The sequence below is a fragment of the Melospiza melodia genome, chromosome 29 (assembly GCF_035770615.1).
Source record: "Melospiza melodia melodia isolate bMelMel2 chromosome 29, bMelMel2.pri, whole genome shotgun sequence".
NCBI classification, from domain to species: domain Eukaryota; kingdom Metazoa; phylum Chordata; class Aves; order Passeriformes; family Passerellidae; genus Melospiza; species Melospiza melodia.
The window spans coordinates 2,496,577-2,513,873 of NC_086222.1; the positions used below are offsets into that span (position 1 = coordinate 2,496,577).

General features: G+C 50.0%; 1 protein-coding gene across 1 annotated transcript in view; it reads left to right on the forward strand.

Moving 5' to 3' along the window:
• The first annotated feature begins 3,975 nt into the window (after positions 1 to 3,975).
• POU2F3 (POU class 2 homeobox 3) overlaps positions 3,976 to 17,297 on the forward strand; it is a 51,137-nt gene continuing 37,815 nt past the window's right edge. Inside the window, 4 exon segments of the mRNA XM_063178448.1 lie at positions 3,976 to 4,046; positions 4,048 to 4,259; positions 8,829 to 8,882; positions 9,468 to 9,536. Coding sequence (XP_063034518.1) covers positions 3,976 to 4,046; positions 4,048 to 4,259; positions 8,829 to 8,882; positions 9,468 to 9,536 — 406 coding nt within the window.

A 17,297-nucleotide genomic window follows, 5' to 3' on the forward strand; every position in this document is an offset into this window, starting at 1 on the left:
TAGAAGTTTGTGCATGACACTCTGTGTATGAATTTAGATTTGTTCCTTTATGTGTAAATCTGAAACCTGCATCTGGTGAAGAGCCATGGACGGGGGGAGAACATGCAGGAATTTTGGGCTCAGTGGTGAATACAGAAAATATTCCTGGTGAATAGAAAAAATATTCCTGGTGAATACAGAAAATATTCATGATGATTATAGAAAATATTTCTGGTGAATGGAGAAAATATTCCTGATGTAAACAGAAAATATTCCTGGTGAATAGAGAAGATATTCCTGGTGAATAGAGAAAATTTTCCTGGTGAATAGAGAAAATATTCCTGGTGAATTGAGAAAATATTCCTGATGTAAACAGAAAATATTCCCGGTGAATACAGAAAATATTCCTGGTGAATAGAGAATATATTCCTGGTGAATTGAGAAAATATTCCTGATGTAAACAGAAAATATTCCCGGTGAATACAGAAAATATTCCTGGTGAATAGAGAATATATTCCTGGTGAATACAGAAAATATTCCTGGTGAATTCTTCCAGGAAAATTTAAATTTAAAATAGATAAAATTTAAATTTAACATAGCTCCAGCTGAAGAGGGCGGCGCTTTGGGGCCAGCCCGGAGCTGCTGGAGGGAGAAATGAAACGTGGAGCTCTGCTTCCCTCTAGTGTGGGGAATGCAGGGATGGCACCAGCAATTCCAGCTTTTCTCCTCTTCACCCACCAACATTTCACCCTTTTCCGGGGCAGGGGGAGCAGGGCGTTGTTCTGTGCTCTCTGTGGGGTTTTATTTCCCGGGAATTACACCCGGCTCTGGGGCGGGCTGTGAGCGGAGTGGGGATGGATTCCAGGCACTGCTGCCCCTTCCCACATGTCGGGGATGTCGGGACGGACACGGGCTCGCTCTGGGAGCATCGGGCCCCATCTCCAGGAGCCTCCTTGGGTTTTAGTTCGGAATCCCGAGGCTCTGGAGCGGCCGTAGCCGGTGCGGTTCCCCGGCCTCCAGCAGTGGGTGCTGGCGGAGCGCGGCTGCGCTGCCGGGATGTCGGGACAGGGATGCTCGTGGTCCCTGCAGGATCGCAGGACGCCCCCAGCCCTCCCAAAAATAATAATTAAAAAATAAATAAATAGAATTGGGGATTTTTGTAGCGTCTCGCTGCAGTTTGTGCTTCCAAGGCCCTGTCCCATAAATCGGGTGCTGCCTGCAGAGCTCATCTCCCTCCAGAGGCACCTGGAGCAGCAGGAGAGGAAAAACACGGTGTTGCAGTGAGAGGGGAGTGGACAGGTCATGGTGAGCACACGGAAAAGAAAGGGCAGCGCGTTTGGTGGTGTCTGGGAGTGATTTTAGCAGTGATCAGAGTAAAACCAATCCTGTATTGCTTGATAATTTCATTTCCACAGCAGAAAGAAGTAGTGATACTGTGATCCATCCTCTGATTTTCATAGGGATGGTGTGTTCTCTCAAAGCTCAAGGCATTTAGGGGGATGGGCTTGGGGAGAAAACCACCTATATATTCAAATTTTCCCGCTGAGCACAAAATAACAGCCAGAAAAAGCAATTCCCAGCCGTGTCTGGGGCCAGGAGAGGGCACTGGTGCCCTGCCCGTGGCCGGGACAGCATCTCTGCCCAAAGGATGCCCGGGATTCCTGCCCGGCTGGAGGTGCCACCGGCAGAACCCTCCTGGTGGGCTCAGGAGAACGGGAAAAGCGCCAGGAAGGGCAGGGAGAGATGAGAAACTCCTGCTTGGCGAACAAAAGCCGCTCTGATGTGGGGGAAGCAGAGCTCCCGTGGTCTCCAGCCTCTCAAGCTGGCCGGGAGCCACCAGCAAATAAATTCCTGTTTGACGCAGTGAAGACACCCGATCGCGTCAGGCTTTCGGGATGGGAAAACCCAGAGAAAAACGCACGAGAAGAGGGCGGCAGTGCCCGGGAACGCCGCAGGGCTCGGTGGCTGCAGCGGTGGCATCAGTCCAGCAGCAGCTGCCCGTGCCAAGCCGGTGCCACCTCGCTGCTTCCTGGAGGCTGAAACCCCATCCCTGCCCTGGAAAGAAATGCCAGGGCGAGCCGGGAAGCCCCGGTTTTCCTCCAGATTTTCCTCGTTAGGGTTTCACTGAGCTCCCCCGCCCTGTCCCGGGGATGTCCTCGCTGCCCATGCCGCGGGGCCGGGCTGCAGGTGAGGCTGGAGATCCTGCTCGCCCACCCACCCATCCCCTGGGAGAAACCTGAATTTCCAGGGAGGGAGGGAGGGAGAGCGGCGTGTGGGAAAGCCGAGAGCCCTGGAACGCGAATTACCCAGCCAGGGAGAGATGAATGTGCGATAGCTCGTACCTGGCAGCTACTAATTGAGCGTTAACGCTTTCAGCAGCTCGGCGCTGTCACACCGGTGTCCCCAGGGCTGCCCGGGTCACCAGGGTGGCGCATGGCAGGGACAGGGAGCAGCTCGGTCCCTGTCACAGCCCAGGCTCTGGCCTCTGGCTCTTTCTGCAGAAGAAGCCATTGCGGGGGGGATTTTTAGGGGATTTTTTCTTGCCTGGCTTCCCTGGAAGTTGGTAAATACAGCTTGGAGCAGCAAGGATGAGGAGGAAGAGGCTGGCTGCCACTTCTGTCCTCTCCTTAGGGGATAGAGATGGAGCACATGTCAGGAGAGCAGGCTCTCCATGTGCCAGCCTTTATCTCGATTATTTATTATTTAACCCTGCTCTTTATCTCCCGCCAGCACGGGTTTCTTTGATGCTTTTCACTTTCCTTTTCGTGCTGTTTCACTCAGCATCGAGGCCCAGCCCAGCCTGAGAGGACACAACGCCACAGAATGACCCCAAACCTCTCTTCCTTCACTCACACACCTTCCCTGGGGGTGATGCCCACCCGGAGGTGCTTAGGGCCAGTCCAACCCAGCCTGAGAGGACACATGGCCACGGGATTATCAACCCAAGGAGCTGGGGGTGTTTAGCCTGGAGAAGAGGAGGCTCAGAGCTGACTTTATTGCTCTCTAAACCTTCCTGAAGGGAAGCTGCAGACAGCTGGGGTTGGTCTCTGACAGAACCAGAGGACACAGGCTCAAGCTATGGCAGGGAAGGGACAGGTTGGATATTAGGGGAAAAAAAAAATCACTGAAAGAAGAATAATAAAGCACTGGAATGCTCTTCCCAGGGAGGTGGTGGAATCACCATCTCTGGATGTGTTTAAAAAAGGACTGGACGTGGCACTTGGTGCTGTGGTCTGGTTGAGGTGTGAGGGCATAAGTTGGGCTGGATGATCTTGGAGGTCTCTTCCAACCTCATCATTCTGGGATTTGGTGAAATCTCTGTTCCTTCCCTTGCCCACCTTCCCTGGGGGCAATGCCCACCCAGAGGAGCTCAGGGCGGATCCAGCCCAGCCTGAGAGCACATAATGCCATAAAATGACCCCAAAGCTCTGTTCCTTCACTCACACACCTTCCCTGGGGGTGATGCCCACCCAGAGGAGCTCAGGGCCAGTCCAGCCCAGCCTGAGAGGACACAACAACACAGAGTGACCCCAAACCTCTGTTCCTTCTCTCACCCGCCAGCCCTCGGGGCAATGCCCACCTGGAGAGGCTTGGGGCTAATCCAACCCAGCCTGAGAAGACACAACACCACAGAATGACCCCAAATCTCTGTCCCTTCACTTGCCCACCTTCCCCTGGGGCAATGCCCATCCAGAGGTGCTTGGGGCTAATCCAACCCAGCCTGAGAAGACACAACACCACAGAATGACCCCAAATCTCTGTCCCTTCACTTGCCCACCTTCCCCTGGCGGCAATGCCCACCCGGAGCAGCTCAGTGCCCAAAGGGGGCTCGGGCAGGGCTTCGGGGCAGGTGCTGCGGGTGCTTCCCGAGCTGTGCCGAGGGCGGAGCGCTGCTCTTTCCTTCCTGCCCTCCTTCCCACCCCACCCCGCAGCCTGGCAGCGCTGCAGGGACTCATCCATTCCCCCAGTTACTAATATGCAAATGGCAGCGTTTGCATGGGCCTGACGCCAGGCTGCTGGGTGTCAGGGCACCCGAGGGAGCCGGAGGTGGGGCGAGGCGTGGCAGCGCCGCATGCTCACCTGGCCCTGCATGGCAACAGGCAATGGAGCTCTAGGAGCCTTGGGCTGCGGACCCACGGCCGCTTCCAGAGGCAGCGGGTGGCAGAGGAGGGAGGGCAAACTGGCAGCCCCTGGCAACCTGGGGCTGACGGCAGCAGGCTGGGCACACCGCGGATTTCCCCCCGCCGGCAGGATGGTGAACCTGGAGTCCGTGCACGCAGGTAAAGGGCACGGAGCCCAGCGCGGGGCAGCGGGGCCGTGGGCTCGGGCAGGAAATGGGGTTTGATCCCACTGCCGTGACCTTTCCTCGCTCTTTTCCCTCCTCTGCTCTCCCGCTGGTGAGGTGCCCACATTCCTGCCGGGGGATGGATGGATGGATGCTGCCCGGGTCTGTTTAGGGGGCTGCCAAGCCATGCCCACAACGTGGGAGCAGCGCTGGCGCAGAGTGCTGGAAAATGAGACTTTTCGGGTGCCTGGAAAATGAGAATTTAGTGCCCGGCCCGTGCCTCCTGTCAGTGGGAGGAGGGAGAAGGGATAAACCCGCGGAGGGATGCGGCAAAGCTGGAGGGAGGTGTGCGGGAGAGAGAGCTGGGACACGCGCTGAAAGGAGAAAAGTTCGTGACAAAGGAGGGAGAAATGAATGAGGAGGGCGCTGAGGGAGGCTGGGCTGGGTCGGGAATGAATGAGCAGCGAGGCTCAGGAGCTGCTTCCGGAGGGATGGCTGAGCTCCTCACACCCCCCCCCCGAGCAGCCCCTGCCCTGCAGCGAGCGGGGAGCCGGAGCGACCCCTGCCCGACCCCCGGGGCTGTGCCGAGCCCGGCTCACCCTGCCCCAGCTCCGTCCCCCAGAGCGCACAGAGCTGGGGGCCATGCTGGAGCTGAGCAGCCGGACCCCGAGAGCTCCTGTACCCCGATGATAATTTGTTGGTGACTTTTGCCCCGGGCTTTGCGCAGCACAAAACTCTGCAGGGAGGGAGGATGCGTCCATCCCTGGGCACCCCTGTGGGAGTGCTGCTCTTTGGGGGATACCTGGGGGTTTGCAGCCCCTCCACGAGCCCTGCCTGCCCCTGGGCTCACAGACAGGCCTGCAGGGCAGCTGCAGCAATGTCCCACCCCAGCCAGGCTCAAAGGTGGCCAAGCCCTTTGCTCCAACCCCTGCAGGGCTCTGGGGTGGCTCTGTGGGCAGCCTGAGTGGGCTGGGGAGCCCTGGACACCAGGAGAGGCTGCCAAGGAGGGAACTGGCTCAGGGTGTGAGCCTGGCTGGTCGGAGCACTGCTCTGGGTGTGCTGGGGTCGGTGTCTCTGGGGGACACATGCCCCACAGGCTCCAACCCACCCAGCCAGCCAGCCATCCACCCAGCCATCAAATTCAGATGGACAACCCCTCATCTCTTCCCTTTTAATGGGAATTCTAACTGTTTCCAGACTCGTTTGGGGAGGGCAAAAAGAAAAGGTAAAAAAAAACGACCCACCCACCCATCCACCCAGCCCGGCATCAAATTCAGATGGACACCCCCTCAGCTTTTCCCTTTCTATGGGAATTTTAACTGCTTCCAGACTCGTTTGGGGGGGGGCAAAAAGAAAAGGTGAAAAATGATCCATCCATCCATCCATCCATCCATCCATCCATCCATCCATCCATCCATCCATCCATCCATCCATCCCCCCATCTATCCGTCCCCCTCAGCTTTTCCCTTTCCATGGGAATTTTAACTGCTTCCAGACTCCTTGAGGGGGGCAAAAAGGAAAGGTAAAAAAAATGACCCCTCCAGCCCTCCAGGTGACTCTTTCCTCACGGGGACATTCCCCAGCTGGAGCCTGTGCCCTCTCTCAGGGCAGGGTTTGGAGCTGGGGCTGTGCTCCCACTGCCCCTGATCATCCCCCTGTGCTGACAGAAAAGCTGGAGCTTCCAGGAGTCCTTTGGAGCCCAAGCACAATGGGAGGGGATTTTTCCACCCCTCCACAAAAGCCGTTCAGTTTTGGGGTCCCTGAGCGGCTTTGAGGCCCCTCCGAAACAGAGCTGAGCTCAGCTTTAACCTCACTTTTTATCTTGGAGGGTTTTTTTCCAGCTTTAATGATTTTAGGAGAAAACTTGAGCGGCTTTGAGGCCCCTCTGTAACAGAGCTGAGCTCAGCTTTAACCCCAGTTTTTATCTTGGAAGTTTTCTCCAACTTTAATGACTTTAGGAGAAGACTTGAGCGGCTTTGAGGCCCCTCTGTAACCTTTGTGCAGGCCTGAGCTCAGCTCTAACCCCAGTTTTTATCTTGGAGGCTTTTTCCTCCAACTTCAATGATTTTAAGAGAAGACTCAGCCCACAGGGGGACTCCCATGCCCCTCACACCCTCCTCTCTGCTGAGACACCTCCCTGCTGGTGCCACCACCCCTTCCCGGAGCATTTTGGATGTTTCAGCTCCCTATATATTTGGAAATTTTGGATATTTCATTTGGAAATTCTGGATATTTCAGCTGCCTGCAGCCTCCAGAGGGGCTCAGACACCTCAGACCCGGGGTGATGCTCCCAGGCCAGCCCAGCTCCCCCTGCTCCAGGAGCAGATTCCCCTTGTGCAGCCATCGGGCCGGCTCAGGCAGCGGCTTGGGAAAGGCTTGGTTTGCTGACAGCGTTTGTTTCAGCACAAATAGAGATGCAGATATGTCCTGGAGAAGTGTCTGCACGGGCAGAGCTCCTTTGGTCTGGCTCAACCACCCCGCCTGCCCCTGCCCCTGCTCTGTTTGCAGCACATTTTTAATATGGCCCAGGCCACACTGGCGGCTCCTAATAGGGCTGTGGTTTGCAGTTAGGCTGTCCTAAGCTGGGTTATTTTTCCCAGAGAGGTTTTATTTATTTTTTTTAATTTTTTATTTATTTATTTATTTAATTTTTATTTATTTATTTTTATTTATTTTTTATTTAATTTTTTTATTTATTTATTTTTACTTATTTTTTTCTCCAAGCCTGATTATCCTGTGCGTATTGCTAAGCTGGCAGAGCTGTGTGGAAGGAGCTGCCCTGTCTGAAAGTTGTTTTTGAGGATGGAGCAGGGGTAAAGGATGGGTTTGCATTGCTCTGGTTGCACTGGAAGGGGTTTGGGCGCAATTAGATTAGAAAATGATTGCTCTGTGTGTCTGCTCCTTGTTCCCAAGGATCCCTTGGAGGGTGCTGGGGCTGCCCTGTCACCCACAGGGACACAAAATCTGCATTAATTACAAAAATCCTAAATACAGATCCAGAATGCAAAATCTGTCCTAAACCTTAAACCTCTCAGATCAGCAGTTTTCCTTTTCTTTCTGCTTATTTTTCCCTTCTTATTTTCTTTTTCCTGACAAAATATTCAAAGTGTAATAACTTGTGTGCATTTATAGGGGGGATTTGAATTTCTCTGAAAATAAAATTCAATATATTCAAACTGTAATAATTTGTGCACATTTATAGGGTTGTTTTTTTTTTTGAATCTCACTGAAAATGAAATTCCTGTGCATGGGAATCCCAGGGCATCTCTTATCTCCCAGGTGCAGGAGGAGGGGATTTACCTGGTGGATAACGTGTGATATGCAATCAAGGTGCAGCAGCAGCAGCAATTCCTCCTCCCCTCCCCACCCATCCCAGTTTTTAATGGCAGAGGGGTGTGGGGTCACTCCTGCAGGGGGGACAGAGATTTTCATGCTCTGCTTTTCTGTCTGTCCTTCCTCAGCTCTCTCCCTCTTGGGAATTAAATATTTGCTTTCCCTAATTTTATTTTTTTTTAACAAGCTTTCTCACCAAAGGAAGCACCCAAATTTCTGCAGGCTTTTAGATTTTTTTTTCTTCCTCTATTTTATGAGAACTTGCCTTTTTTTTTTTTAATACTTTTTGGCAGCCAGCAAAACTTTGTGCTTTGTAGATTGCCTAAGTTAGGGTCCCTTGGCAGTGGTACAAGACAAGAAGATGTTTATAGCTGATGGTAATTACTCTTCCTGCAGTAGAAATGCTTAGAAGCCCCACTAAACGTTCATGTCTTAATTGCAGAGGGTTTATTTGAAGGGGGGAAAAAAGAAAAAAATCCCACAACTCTTTTCTCCCCCCTCAATCCTTAATCTAATTTAAGGAAAGGAAGTTTCTGAAGTATGTGAAAGTTTCTGCTATAAAATCCTGATTTTTTTTTTTCCTACCTTTATTCATTTGCTGGAGAAAGTTACAGACTTTCAACTTGATCAAAGCTATGAAATCTTGGCCAGAAAAGCAGATTATCTGCTGTTTGCACACGAGGGCAGCTTTGAATACGGGAGAAGAAAACCTGCACACACCACACACACACACACACAAAGCCCTGCCTGTTTTGGTGGGAGCTAAAGAGGGAAATGGGGATAAAAATCCAACGGGGCCGCTCTCATCTGTTTGGGAATAACAAAAGGTGGATCTGGGGAAGAGGAAAAGGGTTTGCATGGTGCTTTTAGGTGGCTTCCACCTGCCTTCCCTAGCCCAGAAAACCACAGCAAACACTGGCCCAGCTTCCCCGCTGTTGTTATTCCCCCATGCAAATGGGGAGAGTCTGTGGCCGGGATTGGCTGCAGGAAGCACATGCAAATCACTCAAATAATAAAAAAATTATCTCAGTTTTACCTTTTTTTTTTTTTTTTTTTTTTTTTTTTTTTTTTTTTTTTTTTTGCAACGAGTCTGGAAACAGCTAAAATTCCAGTGGAAAGGGAAAAGCTGAGGGGTGTCCATCTGGATTTGAATGGAGATCTCCCCTTCTCCCACCTCTGTGTCCTTGGCCTCTGTTAGTGTGGAGCTGACCATTCCCACCTTTTCTTGCAGCTGTCCCCGAAGGAGAAAGTGGCCCCGGGTGTGGTGGCAGCCATCACTTCAAGGGTAAATGACAAAATTTCTTGGCCTGGGTGAAGATAGGGGGAAATGCAGGGGACAGCACTTTGGGGCAAGGCAGATCTTGGGTGGCTTTTGAGGGTTGTGGACACCTGCAAGTGACAAAAAGAGGAGAAATAAAGTGCAGATAGAGGCACTTGGAAAAACCAAGTTGGGTTTGAGCCACCTTGAAGGATTTGGGAGAAAGCTGGAGGGATCCCCATCTCTGCAGGTGTGGGAGGTGCTGTCCCAGCCTGAGCACCACAGCAGGTTTGGGAAGCTCCCAGTGCTGAATCCACCCCTCTATCCCGTGGGTGAGGAGGGATGAGGAGGGTGAAAACCACAAAAAAACCCCCCAGCAAACTGGGGAGGGGGCACAGGAGTGAGGGGGGCTGCAAAGAGCAACAGGAGGGAAAGTGCATCCTCAGAGCTGATGAATATTCCAGCGCCTGGATGTTGAGGAATCAGAAATTTGAAAGTCTGATGGTTTATTATAATTACACACATTCATTTGTGCTGTTTAGTGGAAGCCACATGTGCCTGTTGCCTGGGACTGTGACCTGTTATTAAAATCAGTTGTGCCTCCTTTTGCAGAGATCAAGATGAGCGGGGATGCTGCAGATTCCACAGACACCCGGCACGAGCCTGAGCAGGTGGAGCCAGGTAAGGAGGGTCTGGGGTGGCAGGGCCACGAGAGGGAGGGGAAACAAAAGGAAAAAATAACAAAAAAGGGAAATGCGGGTGCTGGAAGTTTCTCCCCCGTGCTTTTTCTGGGCTCCTGTTGCTGCTCTTGCAGCCTGGCAGTTGATCAGGAATGTGCTCTGGGCTAGGATTGCGTTGGTATCTTGATCAGCCATGCAAGATCCCTCCTGTGTGACAGCAGCGAATCCCAGAGTGCCTCCCCCGGGTCCCCAGCGATCTGACAGGGAAATTTGCCCAGAGAACACCTCTCCAATGTTCTCTCTGGGTTTGAGGTGGAAATTTGTTCACAGAGTGCCTCCCCCATGTCCCCAGCGGGTCTGACATGGAAATTTGCTCAGAGAATGCCTCTCCAATGTCCTCAGTGGGTCTGACATGGAAATTCACTCACAGAGTGCCTCCCCCATGTCCTGTGTGGGTCTGACATAGAAATTTGCTCACAGAGTGCCTCCCCAATATCCTGTGTGGGTTTGAGGTGGAAATTCACTCACAGAGTGCCTGACCCAATGTCCCTGGGTCACAGGGTTCCTCCCCAATGTCCTCAGTGGGTCTGACATGGAAATTTGCTTAGAGAGTGCCTCCCCAATGTCCTGTGTGGGTCTGACATAGAAATTTGCTCACAGAGTGCCTCCTCAGTGTCCCCAGCTCACAGAGTGCCTGCCCAATGTCCCCAGCAGGTTTGAGTTTGAAATTCGCTCACAGGGTGCCTCTGCAATGTCCCCAGTGGGTTTCAGATGGAAATTCACTCACAGAGCGCCTGCCCCAATGTCCCCAGGTCACAGGGTTCCTCCCCCATGTCCTCAGTGGGTCTGACATGGAAATTTGCTTAGAGAGTGCCTCCCCAATGTCCTGTGTGGGTTTGAGGTGGAAATCCACTCACGGAGTGCTTGCCCAATGTCCTCAGCAGTTCTGACAGGGAAATTCACTCACAGGGTGCTTCCTCAATGTTCTCCAGCTCACAGGGTGCCTCTCCAATGTTCTCAGTGGGTTTGAGGTGGAAATTCACTGACAGAGTGCCTCACCACGGTGCCCATCAGGTTTGAGTTTGAAATTTGCTCACAGAGTACCTCTCCAATGTCCTCTGTGGGTTTCGGGTGGAAATTCATTCACAGAGTGCCTCCCCAATGTCCCCAGTGGGTTTGAGTTTGATATTTGCTCACAGGGTGCCTCCCCAATGTCCCCACAATTCACAGGGTGCTTCCCCAGTGTCCCCAGTGAGTTTGAGGTTGAAATTTGCTCAAAGAGTGCCTCCCCAGTGCCCACAGCGGGTCTGAAATGGAATCAGAAAATCGCTGCCACAGCAGTGATGGCTTTGGAACCGTCCTGGTGCACTCAGCTCTGTATCCACAGGGTTGTGCCAGGAGCTTTTCCATAAGGAAAACAACATTTTTTGGGCTCTGTGTGTGTGTGCGTGTGGAGAAAAATGGGAGGGACTTTGGGAATAACCAAATCCAGTCTGGAGTTCCAGCAGCAGCGGGTGCAGAGGCGTGATTGGGTTTTTCACCTCCAGCTCCTCATGGAGCCCCCAAGTCCCTTGGATCTGGAAATCTGAGGCTCAGGGGGATCCTTTGAAGGTGCCAGTGATGCTGTGAGCACCGATTCCTGCCAGGTTTGCCCACCACCAGGTGTAACAGGCACCCGAAAAATCAGGTTTGTGCTTTGGGGCTGCCTGGGGTGAGATTTGGATCGCTGGGATTTGAATCCCATTTACAAGGCCCTGTAATTTCCCAAAGGGCCGTGGTCACATCCCTTTGTAGGCAAATGAGCAACACTGAGAAATCATCTTAGCACCCACTAGGTGCAGCAAATTAAGATCATTAAAAGGCTTAGAAATCAACACCTTTCGAAGCAAAAACTGGTGGAGAAAATGTAGAGGAATCAAATATTCTCTGAGTGATGAAGAACCCTGAGCTTGGGCCAAAGTGGTGTGGAAGAGCAGGTGAAAACTTCGCATGGAATGATTTTCCTCTTGTAAAATTTGAGACAACTTAGGGAAAACAATGAGATTTTGGGTAAGCAAGAGAACACAAGCAAGTTTGAGATAACTCAGGGAAAAAAATGAGATTTTGGGTAGGCAAGAGAAATCAACACATTTTGAAGCAAAAACTGGTGGAGAAAATGTAGAGGAATCAAAAATTCTCTAAATAATGAGGAGCCCTAAGCCTGGGCCAAGGGGATGTGGAAACTTTGCATGGAATGGTTTCCCTCTTATAAAATTTGAGATAATTTAGGAAAAAAAATGAGATTTTGGGTAAGCAAGAGAACTCCAGGTTTTAAAGGGACTAACCCCACCCCTTGATTTAGAAATCCAAATAATTGGGTTATTTGACAGAATCTAAACTAGAGATCAAATCTGGTTCTGTTCACATCCATGAACTCTGATTGACTTTGGCCAGTCCAGCCTCTGCTCAGGGCTCTCAAATCACCCCAAATTTGGGGTTTGGGATAAACCAGCACCAAACAAATCCCAAACACCCCAAGCTCCTCCAAAAGCCCCTGAGAGCTCTTACAGGGCCTTAAATAAGGAACTGGAACCCCCAGAAATATTTGGTGCTCATTAATGGGCGGCAGGATTAATCAAGATTGAGGAAAATGGGGATTTAGTTTTGGTATTCAACGTAGTGGGAGTCAGAAGTGTTAAACCAAAACTGGCAGCACATTTGGTTGGATAAAATTCAGATTTTTTCCAGTTTATGCATCCCAGACAGCCATTAGCGAGAGCTGCAGCGCCTCTTTCGAGTGGTAATTGAGAAAAGAAAGCAGAACAGTGAAGTCAATTTGTTTGAAAATAACAAAAAATATTCGTGGCAGCGTTGGTGGCTCAGAGCCTTCAAATCAAGCAGGGAAATCAGGACAAGTAAATCTCCTTCATTTGCAAAGAGCGGCACAAAGAACCTGTTTAAATCTTTTTTTTTTTTTTTTTTTTTTGCTGATGCTGTCCTGGTGTTTTTTTAATTTTTTAATTTTTTTCTGAGGCTGTCCCGGTAATTTTTTTATATTTTGATTATTTTTCTTAGGCTGTCCCAATGATTTTTTGATTTTAAATTTTTTTTTCCAAGGCTGTCCCAGTGATGATTTTTTTAATTTTTTTTTTCTCTTAGGTTGCCTCAGTGATTTTTTAAATATTTTGTGCCTTTTTTTTTTTCTCTGAGACTATCCCAGTGATTTTCTAATAATTTTTTATTTTTTCTGAGGCTGTCACGATGATTTTCTTGATCTATTCAGATTCATCAGGGAAACGAGACGCTGCAGAGTGTCGGGATGTTCTTTGTGGGGTCCCAGCCGAGTTTGTCACCCTTGGGGACACCTTGCAGGACCCTCGTGGGTGGCACCACCCATCCCTCACCTGCGCAAGGTGCAGCTCAGGTATTCCCCAACCCTTCCCACGTTGTTTTCTCAGCTCTTTTCTTGTTTATAAACAACAAAACTCCCTTTGTGCCGAGCTTCCCGGGAAGTTTTTGTGCTCTTTGCAGGCATTGTTAGAGGAATATTTACAAATAATGTTGTGTTTGGCTTCCCTGCTTCATGTGGGAAAAGGCTCAGAGTGGTTGCTGATGACTCATTAATTAAATTTCCTGTTTCCTACCGAATTAAGCCAATCCACGCAGCTCCTTCCCCCCCAAAAAAGGAGAGATCTCTTACCAAATTAAGAATATTACACCTAGAAATCCTCCTAGGTTCAGGTTTTTCATCACCAAAAATGAAGGCTGGCTCCAAGAAGTTGGAAAAAAAAGAAAAAAAAAAAAAAAAGAAAGAAAGAAAAAATTAAGGAATTAAATACCAAAATTCTTTTGTAAACCAAGCCCTTGATCTCAAACTGATGCCCGAAGATCTGATGGGAAGTGGCAGCAGCAGAGGCATAATCTCATCCTTTCATATCCCCGCCAATTCCAGGCTTAGAAGAAGGGAAAAAAAAAAAAAAAAGAAAGGGGTAACTTGGGGCATTGTTCACCTTTGAAAGTGTTTGAAATAATTGTGGGGGTTTTCTTTTTTGAGAAAATTGTTAAAATTGTTCAACCTTTCGTAGGAGGTTTGAAGAGCTCAGTGCTTTTTTTGTTCTTTTTTAATTCTTTTAATCCACAACCATTCCACAGAAAATATTTCAGGGCTTTTTAAAAAAGATATTTTCCAGAAACTTGTGGAGTTTTGATCCCAAATCTACTGGTTACAGTGAAATTTTGGCATTTTACAAATTATTCTTTAAAAAATATAATTTCTAAAGGTTCTCACTGCCCAGCCCTGTGAATATTAATCCTCCCTTTACTTCAGGTCTGAAATTTTAAATCATTAACCATTTTTAATAATTTTTAATAATTTAATCAGAGGATTACCCCTCTGCTTTTAGGATGTTTTTCCCTTTTCCCTGCCTGATCCCAAGCCTTGGCACTGGGGCTGTTTCAGGGCTTTTAAAAAAGGACATTTTCCAGAAATTTGTTAGTTTTTGATCCCAAATCTACCAGTTACAGTGAAATTTTGCCATTTTTCAAACTATTATTTTAAAAAACATAATTTCTAAGGGTATATTAATATTAATCCTCCCTTAACTTCTGCTCTGAATTTTTTAAATCATATGAGGGGGGACAGGCACCAGTTGCCCCCATGAGGGTTCCTTTGCCATCCCCATCACCCCAGGGATGTGGGGCAGGCTGAGCAGGGATTACCCCTCTGCTTTTCAGCTCCTTTTCCCCTTTCCCTGCCTGATCCCAAGCCTTGGCACTGGGGCTGTTGCAGGGCTTTTAAAAAAAGGAAAATATTTTGTTTTCCAGAAATTTGCAGGTTTTTGATCCCAAATCCACCAATTACGGTGAAATGTTGCCATTTTACAAACTATTATTTTAAAAAATATAATTTCTAAGGGTTCTCACTGCCCAGTTCTGTGAATATTAACTCTCCCTTAACTGCTCAGCTCAGAAATTTTTTGATCATGTGTGCGAGGGGGAACAGGCACCAGTTGCCCCCATGAGGGTTGCTTTGCCATCCCCATCACCCCAGGGGTGCGGGGCAGGCCGAGCAGGGATTACCCCTCTGCTTTTCAGCTCCTTTTCCCCTTTCCCTGCCTGATCCCGAGCCTTGGCACCGGTGCTGAGCCTCCATGGGGGGTAATGAAGAGCAGCGAGTTTTCTGCTTGGCTGGGAGCTCTTTTCATCTTTTTATTTTCTTTTTTTTTCCCCCAACTGATGAAAGCCATGCCAGCGAGCTCCTCGCTGTTTTTTTTTTTTTTGATGGGAACTGTGGGGGCTTGGCAGTGCCTGAGTGTCGCCCCTGGTCCTGCAGCCCCAGGGCAGAGATCTCCCCCTTCTTGTGGTTTATCTAAGCGCTGATATCTGATGCAACAGAACGCTGAGGTGGGACTTGCCCCTGTCTGTCTGTTTGTTTGTGTCAGACACTTGTTCCCCGGTTATCTCCTCCATCAAAACAGGTTACACCAAGCAGAGCTGCTTCCCTTTGATTTCATCTGTTGAGGCTATGGGGGGGAAGCCAAGGCTTTTACAAAAAGGGCGATAGGGAAGCGCTTCAAACACAACCACGGGGAAGGGAATAGCTGCAGGCGGCCCCAGCATCTTCCCTCCCCACCCTGTAACCCCAGGAGCTGGGCTCTGCCAGCAGGGCTGGCTGTGCTGGGCACCCCAGCTCAGGGGGGATGTGGGGTGCCCTGTGGGACACGTGTGGGGAGGGGTTGGGTGGCTCCTGGGGTGTCCTGGGGAGGCAGAGTTAAAGAGTAAAGCAGGGATTTGTTAAAAGGATATTCTCAATAGATCCACCTTGGGCAGCACAAGGGCCCAGCCAGGGCTGCACCCAAGATGAACCAAAATGGTCCCAAAATGAACCCAAAATGGTCACAAAAAGAACCCAAGATGGTCACAAAATGAATCCAAAATGGTCCCAAAAGGAACCCAAGGTGAATCCAAAATGGTCCCAAAATGAGCCCAAGGTGAACCCAAAATGAGCCCAAGGCAAACCCAAGATGAACCAAAATGGTCCCAAAAGGAACCCAAGGTGAACCCAAAATGGTTGCAAAATTGTCCCAAGGTGAACCAAAATGGTCCCAAAATGAACCCAAGGTGAACCAAAATGGCCCCAAAATGAACCCAAGATGAACCAAAATGGTCCCAAAATGAACCCAAGATGACCCAAAATGGCCCCAAAATGCTCGAGCGCTCCCGGGGTCTCTCCCTGGGATCAGTTCTGCTCCATTTGCACCTTGCAGTTCATTGTCCCATCCCAGCTTTAGCCCCTGCAGTCCCACCCTGCTTGTTTTTCTCTCTTAAATTCCCCATTGTTTATGTTCTTGGGGCTGAGATTTGGATCACTTGTCCTTGGTGCCCAGCTGGAGCAGGAATGGTTTTGTCTCCCTGCTCTGTGCACAGAGCTCAGCATCCCCTGATGTGAGCCCAGACCCACACACTAAAGCAGCACAGAATGTGAAAAATAGAAAAGCTGAAACCTGAGGCATCATCTGGGATGGGGGGATTGGCTGTGCCAAGGGAAATTTAGGTTGGATATCAGGAAAAAGTTTTTTACAGACAGGGTGATAAAATTCTGGAATGTTCTGCCCGGGGAGGTGGTGGAGTCCCCATCCCTGGGTGTGTTTAACAAAGCCTGGATGTGGCACTGGGTGCCAGGGTTGAGTTGAGGGGTTGGGGCTGGGTTGAACTTGATGATCTTGAAGGTCTCTTCCAACCTGGTGATTCTGTGATTCTGTGAGTTCTGTAAATTCTGTGATTCTGTGAATTTTGTGAATTCTGTGGCTGAGCCTGGGAGCTGGAGGGGAAGGGCATGGATCCTTCCAAAGGATGGATCTTCCCAGAGGATGGATCCTCCCAGAGGATGGATGCTTCCAAAGGACTGATCCTTCCAAAGGACTGATCCTTCCAAAGGAAGGATCCTTCCAGAGGATGGATCCTTCCAAAGGATGGATATTTCCAAAGGATGGCTTCTTCCAAAGGATGCTCTTTCCAAGGATGGCTCCTTCCAGAGCATGGATCCTTCCAAAGGATGGATCCTCCCAAAGGAATGATCCTTCCAAAGGAGGGATCCTTCCAGAGGATGGATCCTCCCAGAGCATGGATCCTTCCAAAGGAACGATCCTCCCAAAGGAACGATCCTTCCAAAGGATGGCTTCTTCCAAAGGATGCTCTTTCCAAGGATGGCTCCTTCCAGAGCATGGATCCTTCCAAAGGATGGATCCTCCCAAAGGAACGATCCTCCCAAAGGATGGATCCTTCCAAAGGAGGGATCCTTCCAGAGGATGGATCCTCCCAGAGGATGGATGCTTCCAAAGGACTGATCCTTCCAAAGGAGGGATCCTTCCGGAGGATGGATCATGCTGGGATAGGTTTGGATGTTCCAGCCCCTGTCTCAGCCCCTAGCTCAGGTGAGAGGACCAGCACAGGTGAGGGACGGCACGTTGGGCTGCTCAGCCCGTGCTCTCTCCCACCTTGGCCGCTTTTTTTTTCATTTTTTAATTTTTTTTTCCCTGGGAGCTTTCATTCCTCCTGCCGTTTGCAGTTCCCTCCTCATCCCGGGCTGGAAGCAGCTTGCCAGGCCAAAGTCTTTTGAGGAAACTTGGCCTCTCCCAGCCCCACGCTGAGCTCAGCGCTGGGCAACGCCTTTGCTCCCCAAGGCTGGCTCTCCCTCTCCCTCTCCCTCTCCCTCGTGAAACTTTCCTCAAAGCCTGCAGGATTCCTGTGCTCTCTTCCCCCCGCAGCCATGCACAGCCCCGGG